At 33.9% G+C, this 17,568-nt stretch overlaps 2 protein-coding genes across 5 annotated transcripts in view; one reads left to right on the top strand and one right to left on the bottom strand.

The window, feature by feature from the left end:
• Positions 1-2,112, top strand: part of LOC108740224 (gephyrin) — a 28,213-nt gene extending 26,101 nt beyond the window's left edge. For all 3 annotated transcript variants that reach the window (XM_025973971.1, XM_025973972.1, XM_025973970.1), the window contains exons 9-10: positions 835-1,006; positions 1,683-2,112. In XM_025973971.1, the coding sequence (XP_025829756.1) occupies positions 835-1,006; positions 1,683-1,931 (421 nt within the window). In that variant the 3' untranslated portion in view covers positions 1,932-2,112. The remainder of the gene's footprint in view (positions 1-834; positions 1,007-1,682) is intronic.
• A 5,065-nt stretch (positions 2,113-7,177) lies between these two features.
• The window catches only part of LOC108740227 (D-beta-hydroxybutyrate dehydrogenase, mitochondrial), a 41,870-nt gene continuing 31,479 nt past the window's right edge, over positions 7,178-17,568 (bottom strand). For both annotated transcript variants that reach the window (XM_018474465.2, XM_018474466.2), the window contains exons 3-5: positions 14,482-14,728; positions 10,461-10,806; positions 7,178-7,510 (exon numbers count right to left, since the gene is read on the bottom strand). In XM_018474465.2, the coding sequence (XP_018329967.1) occupies positions 7,324-7,510; positions 10,461-10,806; positions 14,482-14,728 (780 nt within the window). In that variant the 3' untranslated portion in view covers positions 7,178-7,323. The remainder of the gene's footprint in view (positions 7,511-10,460; positions 10,807-14,481; positions 14,729-17,568) is intronic.

The raw sequence follows: 17,568 nt of genomic DNA, 5'->3' as shown, positions 1-17,568 counted from the left end.
CTGTACAGCTGAATACTGGCAATCGGGGAATCGGAAAATTCGGAATATCCGGCTCGAAGGACCAATGTTCGGTGGTTGCAGTATTCGCTCACTGCCCCATATATTCTTTCGGATTTTGTTGATGAATAAATCACTTTTTTGGTTTGTTTGGTTTATTTTGTACAATATAATACACTATGTACACTTACTATTTTATTGTATATTGAATCTTGGTGATAATTGAATTGTTGTTGAATGTGAATTGATTTGAATGTTAAAGCTTGAATGTTGATTTTCGAATACTAAAAATTTGAATTGTCGTTGTTTAAATAACGTTGGCACAAAATAGGCAACGCCTATCGTGCACATTACCCCTTCGCCGTCGCTACGTACCCCTAAGGTATTATCTGCACATTCCGAAGTGATGACGTAGCGACGGACTTGGGTTTTCCATTAATGAATGGTTTTGTGAGACCTACCTGGACCGATCTCTTCGTTAAAATTGCTGCATTACCTATTCTAAGAAACTAATATTTATCTATACCTACAGAAATAAATACATTAAAATTGACTACAACTAGAATAAAATACAAAGTGTTGACTAACTAAAAATACGAACAAAATTGAATATTTACAAAAATTATAAACACTAACAAAATTGAATATATATGTACAAATATTATTTGAAGCCGCAACAGACAGATTATACAATAATCCCTGGCATTATTTCAAAATCAAATGGATGATTAATTCTAATCAGAGTAATATCAAAGACATGTTTGGGTGTTAATTAAATTTTGTTAAGCTCTGCATATCAAGTAGATTATCCTTAATCCTTAATTACTGTTTCTAAAGAAAACCAACCACTTTTGCCACCTGTACGTTCAACGGCAGAAGAAAGTTTGTTTTTGGTTTACCCGGAAATCCTGTGTCTGCTTTAGTAACAGGGACGTTATTTGTTCTACCAGGACTGAAGAAAATGGAAAACTACGAAAACTTAAGACCGCCGGTTATATCTGTCCGCTTGGTAAGCACCTATTTTCAATTTCTGAATTTCCCAAAAATTATTATTAGATTCGCTTTGTTTCTACATTATCCAGCAAGCGACCTAAATCATTTTTTATGAAATATGCTATTCCTTTTTTTGATGTTCATACAAAAAGCACACGCATAGTTAAAATGTTGAGTGTGTACATTTTGAAAATAATTTCATTAAAAAAAATTATAGGCAGCACAGCCTAATTTAACTGGAAAACTCGAGTAAAAATACCAAAAGATAATTAAACCGGTTAAGCTCATGATTCACTTGATAATTCATTACAATTTTGTGAAAGAATTCTCGTTAAAGGAGGACCTAATGTACATATTGACCCAAAAAAAGTGACCGTTAAAAAACAATACCTTGCGTTCTCTACTTCTTATATTTTACGTAGCAAGAAAAATTAGAAGGTAATTCTCCTAGACGCTAACTAATTGTGTAAAGATAACTTTTTCTAAAAAAGGCGTTTTATATACAAAAACTAAATCAGTAATGATTTTTATCGATAGTAATGATTCATTTGAAAACAGGACAAGGCCCTAAGCTGAACAAACTTTGGTGAAATAAGTCTACACTTCATTTATGATTGAACTGTAAACAAATGAAAAAAAAAAGTATTATGTACCGCAATTTTTCACTGATTTTTGATTTATTGTTTGTTCAGAACAAAAAAATGATACTCGATCCAAGACCTGAATACATAAGGGCTCGTCTTCGGAAGTGTTCTAACGATGACATCCTTGAAGCTATCCCGACTGGCAATCAGATCAGTAGCCGAATCAATAGCTTCGTCGGAGCGAGTGCCCTTGTTCGTCTACCAGCAAAAAACTCTCAAGGATTTGGTGAAATTTGCGACGAAGGAACTGTCTTGGAGGCCATTCTTATTCAGCCGCTGTCTATTGAATACGTGTGACTTGATTTTTTTTATTATCATTTGCCACAACGTTTTATTTTTCATTATTATTAAACTAACTCAGCTAATAACATTTATAAAAAGTTTGTTTAAAAAGTAAAAGCTTGCTAAACCTGTATTACATGTAACTAATTTGCTATACTTTAACTATAAATTTTCCCTGCTTTATTGCTATTAAATATTTTGAATCTTTGATTTTGTAATCAATACCTCGTAGCTTCCATCAACATAAGGTTGTCAGTCCTAAGACTGGATGCACACGCACCTACATTCCTCCCTATCCTAAGCTAATCTTCGCATTTCCTTAAAACTAAAACATCTCACATCCTTAACTATTTGCGAGCAGTAATCTAACCTAGGTCTACCTCTACCCCTTCTAACTCCTGCTTCTGCCTCTAATATGTCTCAGACTAGACCTTCATGCCTGAGAAGGTGTCCTACCAACCTATCCCACCTATTACGTATTGACTTCCATAAAATCCTCTGCTCTCCTATTCTTTCTAATACCTCTTCATTTCTAACCTGCTCTATCCACGGTATCCTCATCATTCACCGGTAACATCACATTTCGAACGCTTCAAAGCCTTTCCTTTCCGCAGTAGTCACCGTCCATGTTTCGCACTCGTACAGCGCCACGCTCCAAACGTACACTTTAAGCAACCTTTTTCGGATTTTTAAATTAACCGTTCGCGAGCATAGAAGTGACTTCTTTTTATTGAAGGCGACTCCACCCCGCGCTATCCTCTGCTTTATATCCCTACTACTCCTTCCATCCTGACTTATCTGACTTCCTAGATACCTAATATCAGCCACTTCTTCTAATTTTGCGTCTCCTATCTTTATATTCGCTCTTTCCTTACTTTTTCTTCCCTTGCATACCTGTGTTTTTTTTATTTATTCTTAAATTCAACAAGAGTCCTTATCAAAAAAGATAATAACAACATTAAGTAATGTTTGCTTTTGTTTGTGAGTTTTGTGATGTTATGGTCATTGAAACTCTAACTGAATGTGCACAGGAGTGTTGATTCACATTAGTTATAGTTTTGCAAGGTGACTTCTAGGAAGAAAATAATTTAGGTAAGTTTATCTTATCAGTTTATTTTAATCGTCCGTTTTCATCAAACTGTACATTATTATATTTATTCAAATGAAAATTGTAGGGAAACTGTTTTCTTTTACTTACAAATTAACACATTTATATATGTGTATATATATATAACTTCGTATACACATACACGTGGATTATATTACGTGAAATAAAAGAAGATGATCCACTTTCATCCGAGAAGTATTATCTAACATAACAATGTCATACGTATAAAAAGGTAACAGCAATATCTCGTATATATAAGAGTCCCTTTAAAAGTTAACAAAGAAACAAAGAAAACAACACAGAAACACATCACAAAAGAATAAAAACAAAAAAGAATGATGGGCTGTTTCTTATAAAAGACAAGCACAATGTAGACAATTGATACCGTCAAAAATAGTAATCATGATTCATAAATCAAAACCTCGAAAAGAGGCGTATTTACCAGCAATTCATATCGGAAAAATAAAACTGTACCTATTTTCTTCTTGATATGTAATGTAGGTACTATTTTTAGTCATATACCCTAGGGAATCCGAAAAAACATAAGAATAAAATTATTATCAGAGATACAAAGCACAAACTCTCTTTTTATTGTTTGTTCACATAATATAGCAAATTCATAAAATCCTATACATAGATAACAATAAAGGCCCACTCTTCTGTTTATAGGCATCTTTTTTATCGTGTTTACTTAAAATCAACACAATTATATTTAAATTTTCTAAAATAGGCAGGTAGGCAGATATTTTAAGTCGTAAATTCATTATACAGGAATTTAAACGTGCGTTGACTTTGAATTTTTGACTACACGTGTAAGTAATCCAAACATGTCATTAAAACAATTAATATGCAAAATGTGACGTGATATAATTGCTTTTTGTGATTTATTCCCAGAAAAAAAAATCTCGCCATGTGAAATACCTCACGTTACACATACTTACTCATGTTGTTTTTGAATGTAATTGTAAAACAAATCATTAATCTGACAATTTGGTTTTTGCTCTCTCCGCGACGGAGTTTATTGTTTACAACTAATTCAACTGAGTTTAAAAGGTTGCCTATAGTGACTGTTGTATTTGTTAAATAATAAATTTTAAATCATATTGTAAATCAAATTACTTAGCGAATAAAGGGCGGATTTCAGCTTTAATAGTTGATGAAATTGAATAATTTATTACTTAGTATGAATTGGTTGGTGATACCTCATCATCATCATCATAAGGTCGTCAGTCCTAAGACTGGTTGGACACGTACCTCCACTCTTTCCTATCCTGAGCTAAACTTCGCATTTCCCTAAAACTAGAACAGCCCACATCCTTAACTATTTGCGAACAGTAATCTAATCTAGGTCTACCTCTACCCCTCCTAACTCCTGTTTCTGCCTCTAATATGTCTCTGACTAGACCTTCATGCCTGAGAAGGTGTCCTACCAACCTATCTCGCCTATTTTTTATTGACTTCCATAGAGTCCTCTGTTCTCCTATTCTTTCCAATACCTCTTCATTTCTAACCTTTTCTACCCACGATATCCTCATCATCCGCCTATAACACCACATTTCGAACGCTTCTAACCTTTTCTTTTCCGCCGCTCCCACTGTCCATGTTTCGCACCCGTACAACGCCGTGCTCCAAACATACACCTTTAACAACCTTTTTCGAATTTCTAAATTAACCGTTCGCGAGCATAGAAGTGACTTCTTTTTATTAAAGGCGACACGACCCTGCGCTATCCTCTGCTTTATATCCCTACTACTCCTTCCATCCTCACTTATCTGACTTCCTAGGTATCTAAAATCAGCCACTTCTTCTAATTTTTCGTCTCCTATCTTTATATTCGCTCTTTCCCTACTTTTTCTTCCCTTGCATATCAGTATTTTAGTTTTACTTTTATTTATTTTCATACAGTACTGATCTGTCAGTACCGCTTCCATTTTATTTAAAGCTATCTCTAGGTCCTCCTTGCTAGATGCTAATACTGCTATATCATCTGCAAATCTAAGCATACTAATCTTTTGCCCTTGCACATCTATCCCTACAGTTGTACTGTCTTTAATGATGTTGATGGCGTCTTCGATGTATAGATTAAAAAGTAGCGGTGACAGTGTGCATCCCTGTCTGACTGCCTTCCTAATATTTACTTCTCTACGTTGCATCCCTAGCTCTATAACTGCCTGTTGCTCTTTATACAAACTAAGTATCACTCTTCTATCTTTGTAACTCACCCTACATTTTTAAATATATTTAACATCTTGTCCCATTTAACATTGTCAAAAGCTTTCTCTAAATCTGCAAACCCTATGTACGCACTCATTCCTTTTTCTATCGTTTTTTCTATTTTTCCTTGTTAGGGCATCGTTAGGAGTGGCATACCTACTTAAAATTGTGAACAAATCAATGACTTTTGTCTTTTTTACGTAGTCACAGGTTTGACATGCCCTTATCACCTTTTAACACTGTGCGTTATTTCACTTTCCACTTTCCACACGCCGTTTGTATTCGTGAAATAACATCGTTAAATTTTCTGAAAGATTTCATAAGAAGGGTCCTTTGAACCTTTCCAGTTATTATTATTCCACATAGAAAGCTTTTATACGAGAGGAGCTTTTCTGAAGCGCAATTTTGAACATTGTCAACATTCCGACAGAATGAAATAGATGATTTGTCCTTTTTTTGTTGGGAATTTTATATTATAACTCTGTATCATTTTATAGTAATGGAACATTTTCGTATTATTTACGATTTTCGTTCTATATGAATGGAAAAGTAGTAGAGAACGAATTTTTAGAGGTCCTGTCACAAATGGGAACTTACCTGTCTCTAACTTTAGTGAACAGCTTCCATCTCTAGATAATTTCACCCACCGCCTTTTTTTGGCTTTATACAAATACCTATCAATTTGACATCGCACTCGAAAATCGTTGGCACAACGAGATTCTACATACTCTTTTATATAAATATCACTTCTCAGAGTTTAGTAACCACCTTCAATTTCTAAATCACTTCACCAGCGGTTTTTCATGTTATAATGTTATCCATTTTATCAAAATATTGTCGCAAAGTATCTATTTGGCACCGCACTTAAAAACCGTTGGCACCACGAGATTCTACGTATTTTTTTACATGATTATCACTTCTCAAAGTTTAATAACTACCTTCCAACTCCAAATCATTTCACGAGCGCCTTTTTGTATTTAAAATATTTTACATATTCTAGCAAAATAATGCCGGAAAGCATCCAATTGACACCGCACTTAAAAACCGTTGGCACCACGAGATACTACGTATTTTTTTTACATAATTATTACTTCTCAAAGTTTAGTAACTACCTTCCAACTCCAAGTCATTTCACGAGCGCTATTTTATGTTTAAAATATTTTACATATTCTAGCAAAATAATGCCGGAAAGTATCCATTTGACACCGCACTTAAAAACCGTTGGCACCACGAGATTCTACGTATTTCTTTACATAATTATTACTTCTCAAAGTTTAGTAACTACCTTCCAACTCCAACTCATTTCACGAGCGCCTTTTTATGTTTAAAATATTTTACATATTCTAGCAAAATAATGCCGGAAAGTATCCATTTGACACCGCACATAAAAACCGTTGGCACCACGAGATTCTACGTATTTCTTTACATAATTATTACTTCTCAAAGTTTAGTAACTACCTTCCAACTCCAACTCATTTCACGAGCGCCTTTTTATGTTTAAAATATTTTACATATTCCAGCAAAATAATGCCGGAAAGTATCCATACAGCACCGCACTTAAAAACTGTTGACACCATGAGATTCTACGTAGTTTTTTACATAATTATTATCACTTCTCGAACCTTAGTAAATAGCTTTCATCTCGCAGTAATTTCAGGAGCAGTTTATTATGTCTAAACTATTTTATCCTAGCTTACCTACTTATTTGATACCGCACTCGAAAACCGTTGGCACATTCTATCAGTTCTGAAACTTGCCTTCAAATTGTAGCTTTCCAAATTGATTATTAAAATATATTTCTACCATACACAACTTCACATATGTAACTACTCCGATGCTTTCACAGTTAGTTTAATTATGAATAAATTCAAGTTAAACAAACAGTACAGTAAGCTTAATTTTTTATTTTAAAAATATAATACAAAAACAGTTTATTGAATCGACTTTTCTAAATTAATGAAATACATGTATGTATATATATACAGAGAACCACGATATAAATGTTTATTAGGTACACATGTTATTATTGCATCATGGGTGTTAGTAATAATCGAGTGAAATGCGTAAATGTGCCCTGCCATTCAGTCAAACAACTTTAACGAATTGTAACGGATTCAACCATTTGGGATTCCTCATCAGAGTGTAATTTCTCTTCGGTTTTCCGGAAGTGATGGCAACATCTAAAGTTTGCAGCGCCGTATCAGACAAAGCTGTCGGGTAATAGTCGAGGCATCCGCTCATGTCAACTGACACATCACCGGATTCTTGTTTACTGGAATCGAGAAAAAGAGAAATGAATTTTTATTTCCTTCACGGAACAAATGATTTTCTAAAGTGTTTGTTCAGGTCGGAGAACATATTTATTGAGCAAGAATGCGTAAAGGTAACAGTTAAAGTTTATATTAATTTTAAATTCTTGACACTAATTAGTATCGGTTACATAAGTCTGCTTGGCTTGTTCATTGAAAGGAGTTCACCTTCTTGAACTAAACGGAAAACGGAGTTTCAAAAATTGGAGGCCAAATAACTCCGTACATACAATACACATACAAAGTGCTAAGTACAATTTATTGCTTGATTTAAGTCATTTAATTTACCACAAATATAAAAACATTTAATATTTGCATTTTAATGAGTTTTTACAAATACCAGATAAAGTTGACGATACAATTTTTTAAAATATAATTAAATATGACATATAACCCATTCAGTAAGTCGTATAGGTTTTAAGAATCGACAAAGTCACAAAGACAAACTGTTTAGTGCTATTAATGTAGAATGGAATCTAAAGATCCCACGAATACTTTTGGGTAAGAGCTAGGCTAGCGTGCATAGTAACGATTTCGGCTAATAAACCCAGGTCACGGAAACCTAAAGATTTTTCATTAAATAATAAAACTCAACATCGCCTTAGGCCATCAAAATGGATACCGTCTCTTCCTTTCTATAAATAAGTAATAAAGGAATGAAATGGGGTTGGAAGTTGAACACCCTTCCAGAATTCCTTACGTTCCAGAAAATATTGATGCTATTTGCAATGCTTAACCGAGTGTCGCATTTTCTAGTGCGTGATTTCAGTATACGAAAATTGAACAGCAATCAATAACGAAAGAGCATTCTTCGTCATTGAGAACTTTCCTTCAAATAAATACTTTTAGGGTTGTATACTAACCAAGATTACAAAATGATAACCAAAACAACAAAAGGAGATAAAAAACACTTGGTGAAAAGTTTCGTAATTTAGAAAGTTAGAAACTTCCCCATTTTTGTTGAGTTCTCTAAAAGTAGATCGACCTAAAAGACTGTCTTTTGTTATTATAAAAGAATAGTAAACTTATTGTACTTTTCTTCTATCAGAAATCAAACCGTTTATACTATATATATTTGAATAATTAAATGAATAAATAACACACTTGGAAGTTGGTCACAACTTTTATTAATCAAACTCGAACATTTTGTATATATTCGAGTCATCTATTAATTTTTCATATGAAATATAACAAATGGATTTTTGCCGTTTTAAATTTGACCCGACGAACGACTAAGGTACATAAATAAATAATAACTCACGTCTGTTGTTTCTCATAAGCAAATATAAAGTGGCAGGTGGTAGAAACATAGCTTGGAATAATTTATTACTGTTATTGAACCTACACCCTCTAACTTGCAAAAGCGTGGGGGTTATTTCCGATGCCTATTACCAAACGTCAGGTTGTTACAACAAGAGCTGGGCGATTATTAAATTCTACAATCGATTATTTCTACTAATGGATAATCGATTATTAATTGATAAATCGAATAATTTTCCCAGATGTATTTACAATGATGATAACTGGAACGTCATACTAAAGAAAAATACATCCCAAAAATCCTTGTACATACACATTCTTAATGACAAAATGATTATAATTTTCCTAAAAGCATATTATGATCTATTTGCTGGTTGTTTACAAATATTCATAATCATGACAAGTTACCCCATTTCTACCTTGAACGTATGGTCTCTTCCGCGTTATAATTAACATTCTGCATTTCTAAAGACGCTCTCCCCTTATTTTACTCCAGTGTGTACATATTACGTAATAATTTATACGCGCCAATTAACCGCTACCTAATTATTATCCGAGAAACTTGACAATATACGAAGGCATGAAGTCAAATTACAAGCTTTTCTTTGAACAATATCAGCAATCTCCGAAGGCGTTCTGCGAAGAGGTCGATAAGTCGAATTTCATAAAGGGTTGCACATAAACTGGGTCCCAATGTTTACAACTTTATTTGATTACGATCTTGTCTGTTAAAACGAAACTTGGCATATCGTTTATGAAAGGAATTGAATTATTGAATATGCCACGACTAATTACGCATTTTAATTTAATACTCGATTATTACGAAGCAAATGAAAAGATAAAAAAATACTTTGGTACTAGTTTTCAGAATAATTGAAAAGAATAATCGTCGGTAAAGGTCTAGATGATGGCCCCCACCCCCGGAAGGGGGTAGGTGCTGGTGGGATCGAAAGAGGAGGTCTCCCCCACCACTGTACCATAAAAAGTTCGTCGCGGTCTCACCCCCATAAAAAGTTATGGGGGTTTAAAGTTGATTATTTTGACAATTTTCATACACTATAATTCAAATAAAATTCAATAAAAAAATATTTTCAAGCGGGTGGAGGTGGGGGATCGAAAGAGGGTGGTCACTTGAACAAAACCCGATAACCTAACCTAACCTACCCTATTGATAAAGATATTTAAATAACGTTTTATATAACTTTCTCAATATTTTTTCATTAGTTTTACCTTTCAATATTGTTTAAGAATGACTATATAAATATTTACATGCCTAGAAATGTATAAAAATTGGCATGTTTATTAACTTTTTATGGGGGTGAGACCGCCACGAACTTTTTATGGTACAGTGGTGGGGGAGACCTCCTCTTTTCATTCCCCCCTACCCCCACCCACGAAAGGGTGAAGGCTATCATCTACACCTTTACTTTATCGTCAAGCCTCTACCTATTTCATACAATCTCGAGGATTTTAATAATGTTACGACCTTTTGTGGTCAAACAACCAATACCTATTGTGTCGACATAGAAATCTGTTTTTCATTACGAAGGGAACGAAAGCAAACATACAATTTTTTATTTATGGATATTAAATAATGTTTTCCTAGAGCAGACTTATTTTGATGACAGAAATATGTCGCTGAGACAGACTTACCTTTTCAATTTTGGCATGGCAAACATCAAATCATCCGGAAGTCCGTGATTGTTCAGACAAACGACTTTGATACCCATGGGGCTCAATTCCTCCCTTAAAGCGTTACTAGCGCCTTCGACAGCGTATCTGGATGCAGTGTATGCAACTAATCCGGCCTCGCCACCTTCGATCGCCCCGAACGTGATTATCCTGCCACCGGCACTGCGTAGAAGCCCTTGGAAGGCCCTGGTTACTCGTAAAATCCCCAGCACCGTGGTCTTCAACATGGCATCCCAATGGGAGATGTTTTGCTGATCTAATTTACCTCGATATAACAGACCGCCCGTGTTTATTACCGCCCACAAACCTTTAAACAGAAAAAAGCAGACTGTTATTTTATACAAATGTTGCGAGTACCGACTTTATACCTACACATAAAATACAGTTTACGAGTGTACGTTAAATATTAATTTCACCCGGGGAAAATGTTTTTTTTTTCCGAATTATTTCTTTAGGCGATTTCACAAAAAGGAATTTTTCTACATTCTTAATAACATTTCGGATGTAGTGTTTGCATAGGTCGCAGCGACCTATACGAGGTTTGTTCAAAAAATACCGCTCATGAATATCTATTTTATCTTCTTCAAAATAATCCCCACCATATATCGTACATATGTGTCAACGTTTTTCCAATTCTCGAAGCACTTCAAAAAATCTTATTTATGATCTTGGTCAGCTCCTCCTTCGATGCCGTCTTTATCTCCTCAATCGTAGCGTAGCGTCGTCCTTTCATGGGCCTCATCAGTTTTGGGCACAAAAAAAATGTTCCGGGGGCCAGATCTGAAAAAGACGGTAGCTGCGGCATTATTTGTGGGTTGTTTTTGGCTAAAAATTCGCACACAAGCAACGATATGTAAGCAGGGGCGTTATCATGGTGCAAAAGCCAATTTTTGTTCTTCCACAAATCCGGGCGTTTCTGTTTGTTTCCTTATTGACAGTTCTACTCTGTCGTACTGATGATGCACCACACCCCTGCAATCGAAGAAAACTGTAAGCAAAACCTTCACATTCGACCTAACTTGGCGCGCTTTTTTCGATCTTGTTTCGTGCGGCAGCTTCCATTGGGATGACTGAGCTTTGGTTTCCACATCATAAGCATGAACTCATGATTCGTCACCAGTTATGACCCTCTCGAGCAAATTTGGGTCGTAGCGGACAGAGTCCAACGGCTCCTCAGCAATGTTAATGCAATGCAGTTTTTGCTCAAAACTGAGCAATTTTGGAACGAATTTCGCGGCGACCCGTTTCATGCCGAAATCATTGGTAAAAATCAAATCGCAGAAGCCATTCTATTTGTTTTTTTTCTTCACTTCATCAGTGTTTTCGTCTGTTGTTGACGTCTCGGACGTATGGCACGCTCTTCGTCGTTCACATCTTTTCGACTCCATTTGTACCACCGATAAACGTTGCTTCGGTCCAAGGTAGCTTCATCATATGCCAAAGTCAATATTCGGAATGCGTCCGCGTACTTAATTTTGTTTTTAACACAAAATTTTTACAGATTCTTTGATCCATATTTTGGAAAATCGAAGACGAGCGAAAACACGTGCAAGCAAAGCAGCTGTTAAAAATTAACTGAACATTCAACATGGCCGAACTTGTCGATATAAGTGAGAAACATAATACCACAAAAAAATCGAAAATCGAATGTACGAAACCCGCGGAAATTCAAAATTCGCAATACTTCTTGAACAAACCTCGTAGAGCGTATAGGTACCTATCAAATTAAAGTTCTCGGCATTCTACGCTCATTAAATAAGAGTGCGGGACAACTGGTCACACGGACTGGTCAAGTGCAAACAGAATTTTTAAAAAGTTAAGTAAGAAATCCATAGCGATCGATATTACTAGTAAATTCAAGTAATATACTGTCAATAAATGTCATATTCAGTGTAACTATTCACTGAAATTTTCATTATTAAACAGTACTAATTGTGAATTGTGTCTACCACAAAAACTATTACCACTTCCTTTATGTTGTTAATTTTGTCAGCAATTTTCATAGTTGTATTGTATATGTTTCCTTGCCTTAGAAATTTAACGACCTTGACATCTCAGTGTGAGAAGTTTTAATTAAAACTAAAGTTACCGTGAAACTTTCTTAGTTGATAAATTGATTGACCTTAGCGTAACAATCTACTTTGGAAACGTTTATCTATTCCACACTGTTTAGTTTATAACAATAATATTAGACCAAGCAGGTATATCTTTTATTATGAGTATAACATTTTATTAGAATAAGAATGATTGCTAATCATAACAGAGCCGTTTGTATTCGAAATCGTTTAATGACCTTTACTGCTTCATTATATTACAGTCGATGGGTCACGTTAAGTTAGTACTCTACTGTATCGATTTCTTAAATAATTGAAAATATAAAACAGATACTTATTTTTAAATGTGTCGTTTTACCAATGAAAAGGAAGTTTAAAAGAGAATCAATTACTTTGTTGTATGAGTACCCACTGCATTGCAACTTGTAACACGTTATTGTAAATTATTTACACAAGCTGTTTTGAAGCAAAAATGTACTTGAAACAAGTCAACTTCCTAATGTAATAATAAATATATGTTTGTAAAATTGTTTCAATGTAATTAAAACTGTCAACTGTATTTTAAACAGACAAGAGAACTGTAGTTTAGTTGAAATATGTCGTTCTATTTAAAATCCAGATAAACAAAAAATACAAAAAATTACTTCTATTTAAATGCAAAATTTCCAAATTCAATTTTTATATTATTTATACCATCTTTGAAATACTAAACGTAAGCTGTGAATTCATTAGAGCAATTAATTTAGTTTCTACGAAACATTTTTGTTCAATTAAATTAATAGGCGTTAATTTCGTATTAAATTAATTGTGTAACAAACGATATTGTGGTTATTTTTAGTATCTATAATAATTTTATTCACAAGTTTAATCATCATATTAACCTTGACATCTACATGGGCACACATGAGTGACTTAATAAAACGATCTCTTTACACTATACATGTCAGTATAACACACAAATGTTTTTTACCCATCTTTTACAATTATCTCATTAGACAAACTTCCTGCTATTGTTCTTAGCACGCGGCGTTTACTGTAGATAAGCACATTTTGTTAAGTTAAAAGGATGATGTAAGAAATTGTATAGGAATACGTTTTTAATGCTACATTTTATTTATTCGTAAGTAGCATTCAGTTGCCTGCTATTACAAAAGAATAATCGAGAACGTACAGTCCGCAATGTTAGTTATGATTTAAGCTGGGCGTCTACGAATCCGATTTCACGGAAGTCGGAACGGCGACATCTGGGCGGTGAAGATCAGATACGTGTAAATGAGTGTGGTTATTCTACTGTCACAACGCGATTTGATACGAATTGGGCGATACATTCCGTAGTCAATTTGATTAGCCGGATCAATCAGCTTCTATCACCTTCCCAACCGTCCGGTCACAGTTTCATCGGTTTCGTGGACAACCGGCCTTACGTTTATCTTACGATTAGTAGATTAGGGCGCAGGAGCTTTTATACTCTCAAGATTTTCTGGTTTCCGAATGTATATTTAAGATTAGTAAAAGTTGAATTAAATGATCGGAAAGTTCTAGTAACTTCAGTTATGATTCCACAAACCAAGTTTTCAGATCTTTTATCTCTACTTTGATTCTTATAATGAGTTGTAATGATAACAGAAGTATTGTTATTGTTTAATACTAATGAAGTTTTAATTGTTTAACCGTTTCCACCTGAGTACTTTTTCAATTCCTATATTAAACAGAGTACCTAATTAATTCCTTGATTGTAATTTTGTATATATCTATATGTACTTAACAAGTTTGAAAAGAGTCACAAAATGAGTTAGATAAAAAGGCACTTAAAGTCTAATTTAAAAGTTTATTAACTCGGTCCTTTTTCAGTAACGTTAATTACCATTTTTACGTCCACTGTTTGTAAACATACAATGATTAATGGTCCTTTTTTTTTTAATTCTTACCATCTTTGCCAGCTGGTAAGTGAGCTCTAATTATGTCCACAGCTTCGTGTAAAACGTCCTCTCTGGTAACGTCAATGGGTAGAGCTATTAAAGCACCGGTCGTTAGGCATTCAGTGCTTTCTCGGTGTTTTTGCCACGATCTTATTACCCTTGATGGCACGGAATCGTCATTATTACAACCCTCGGTAGCTCCTTCTTTTAATCCAGCAAACACCCGAAAACCACGATTGGCTAAGTGAATGGCCACCTGAAATATCAAAATTGAATTTTTTAAACCTCCTTTGCACCTACTACCTTCCCCAATGTTAAATTAGAACTGTTTCAATGAAAGCGACTAAATGTTATTCAATTAATTTGTGATCTTAATTTTTTTTAAATTATATTTATTTTGGCGAGTTAAAAGGGTAAACTGTTTGTAGGGAACTCAACTGTAATAAAAATAATTATGAAATATAGATAAGTTCTAAAATGCTTTGATTATTTGTATATTTCGAAAATAACACAATATTTTTTGTAGTTCCTGTGATATTTAAGTTGATTCCTATCCTACTCATCCGATAAGACCTGATTTCAATATTAATACATCGTTATTGTTATCTATACACTGGATAAATAAATGTAATATTATACATAAATAAAACTAACGCATGTACAAAAGCACGCAAACCAATATTTTATTTTTTATTGGTCAAAGAAGAAAATTATTCGAGGATATTCCACCAAAAGAAATAAATTTTTACATCTAACTTCTTGTCAACTTAAAGAAAGTGTTGTTTACGAACATTTTACGGAATAAACAAGAAATTTGAAGAAACATTAAGGCTTCTCTGTCCTTTGAAAATTGAAATAATTAACAATTTAAACATCAAAAAAGACGAAACTTCTTGCTATATCATTTTATATTGTTTACTTCAAACGTTTAAGCGGACTATTCTCTTCTAATTATAGTCGGTAGAATATATGTACTTGAATAATCGTATAATTAAAGCAAAATAACATCGTTTTGGGGCAAATATATACGTAAATCAGGGAATTTGAATTAAATCTGTAAATAAGTACTGGTTACTGTCCTGACTAGTTGTCAGATACAATAAATTATTATTTTCTCATTCGAATATTTGGTTTGGTTTGACTACAATAATGCGATGCTGTGATGAAGTTTTCAATTTAATTTATCCAGTTTTCATTAAGCAGCATGTTCCCTTTTGTAAATATAATGTTATTCGATAAATTAGTTGAAAAATTAAACACTATAGCTGATAGAAATTAATGATAAAAAGCTAACAGGATCAAATAGGGAGACCCATTTTTTTACTGTTTCACCATTTGCAATCGCATAAGTGTGTTCTTCGCTTAATTTGGCATGCAATCGAAGTCAGAGCCAACACACAGCTCTTGGGATTTACCCTTCCCTACATTGTTTCGCAATTCAAATTATTTCTTTTATACCTATTTGCATAATTAAAGAAGTAGTACCTTTTCAAACGAAACGAACAGGCCCCGAAAAAATAAACGAACTGGAAGAAAATTACGTTAAGAAATCATGCGCCATCTTAAGATGTTGAAAAGTGAAATGAAAAAGGGAGAAGATAGCTTTCTTTGTTACCTACAAGTGCATAAGTGTCGAAATTACTTTCACAAAATTATAATTACGTTGAACAACATAAAAAAAGTACAGTGACCACATGTTATAACGCATGACATTGTGAAAGTAAATCATGGGTTATTGTAGCCAATGTTTCTTTACATGGATTCGTTACTAATATTAAATACCGTAATTCAATTAATGAATTTTCTTAATTAATAGATATGTAAACTGGGGTGGTATTATTGAAATTAATCAGGAATTTCTGACTTAAAAGTTACTGAAAAAGCTATAAAAGAAATTATATCTGAGAGTTTCGTTAAATTACTACTGATTCCCAGGAAGTTCTGTCACCATTTCAATGATATATTTATTTCCTTAGGGAATCCGGCAGTTCTGTTTTCGTAAAGTCGTGGGTTCCGGCACATACACATACCGACCTGATTAATTCACCTAGGGAATTCTTGTCCCAAAAGTATCCTATCTGCCCTTTATTACTCTATATTCTTCCTATTTTCGAAATTCACACACAGGAAAGGATGACCTCCACTGTGATTAAACAGAAAGTATGATTTACCTTAGATGATTTACATAAATTTATATTAAATTTAACACGGTTTTACCAGATTAGTAAAATCCAATTTAAATTCCACTTAAGGCCGCTATTATTAAATAGAATTTAATTAGCCAGTTGTATTTATCAAACCATTTAAATTAGTACTGAATCAATCTCTTGATATTCACAAAAAAAAGAACGAAGAATCCATGTATCTACTGTACAATTATTAAGAGATTTCGCTTACGACATCGATAGTCCATACAACTCAGTCAATAAAGTAATGTCATTAGTACATATTAGGTTAAAGTGTATGTTCGGAGCACGGCGCTGTATGGGTGCGAAACATGGACAGTAGACGTGGCGGGAAAGAAAAGCTTAGAATCGTTCGAAATATGGGGTTATAGGCGATTGATGAGGACAGAAATGAAGAGGTATTAGAATGAATAGGAGAACAGAGGATTCTATGAAAGTCAATAAGAAATAGGTCAGATAGGTTGGTAGGACACCTTCTCAGGCATGAAGGTCTAGTCAGAGACATATTAAAGGCAGAAACGGGAGTTAGGAGGGGTAGGGTTAGGTTACTGTGTGTCCAACCAGTCTTAGGACTGACAACCTTAAGATGATGATGTGTCAGTCACAATTAGGGTTGCCACCTTTTCAGGCTTTACATAAAGTATTTCTCGACTAAAAGGTTAAAAAAAAGTACTCAGCATAAAAATAAAGTATTTAATTTTTTGTTTTTAAAAACATATTTTTGTTACATCTAGCAGCCAGTAACAAATTGCTGTCGCTTTTAAATACATTAATAGCCTCTAAACATACCAAACAAAGATTTAAGTAAACTAAAAGTTCATTTTTAATTAGTTTTAATGAAGGTTTATTCCTGTCGTCCCACCACTTTGCGTTCATAATAGAGAATACTCTTTCTGTAAATGCTGAAGTG

The sequence above is a fragment of the Agrilus planipennis genome, unplaced genomic scaffold (assembly GCF_000699045.2).
Source record: "Agrilus planipennis isolate EAB-ADULT unplaced genomic scaffold, Apla_2.0 scaffold158, whole genome shotgun sequence".
Taxonomy (NCBI): Eukaryota; Metazoa; Arthropoda; class Insecta; order Coleoptera; family Buprestidae; genus Agrilus; species Agrilus planipennis.
This window is presented reverse-complemented; position numbering and strand designations above follow the sequence as displayed.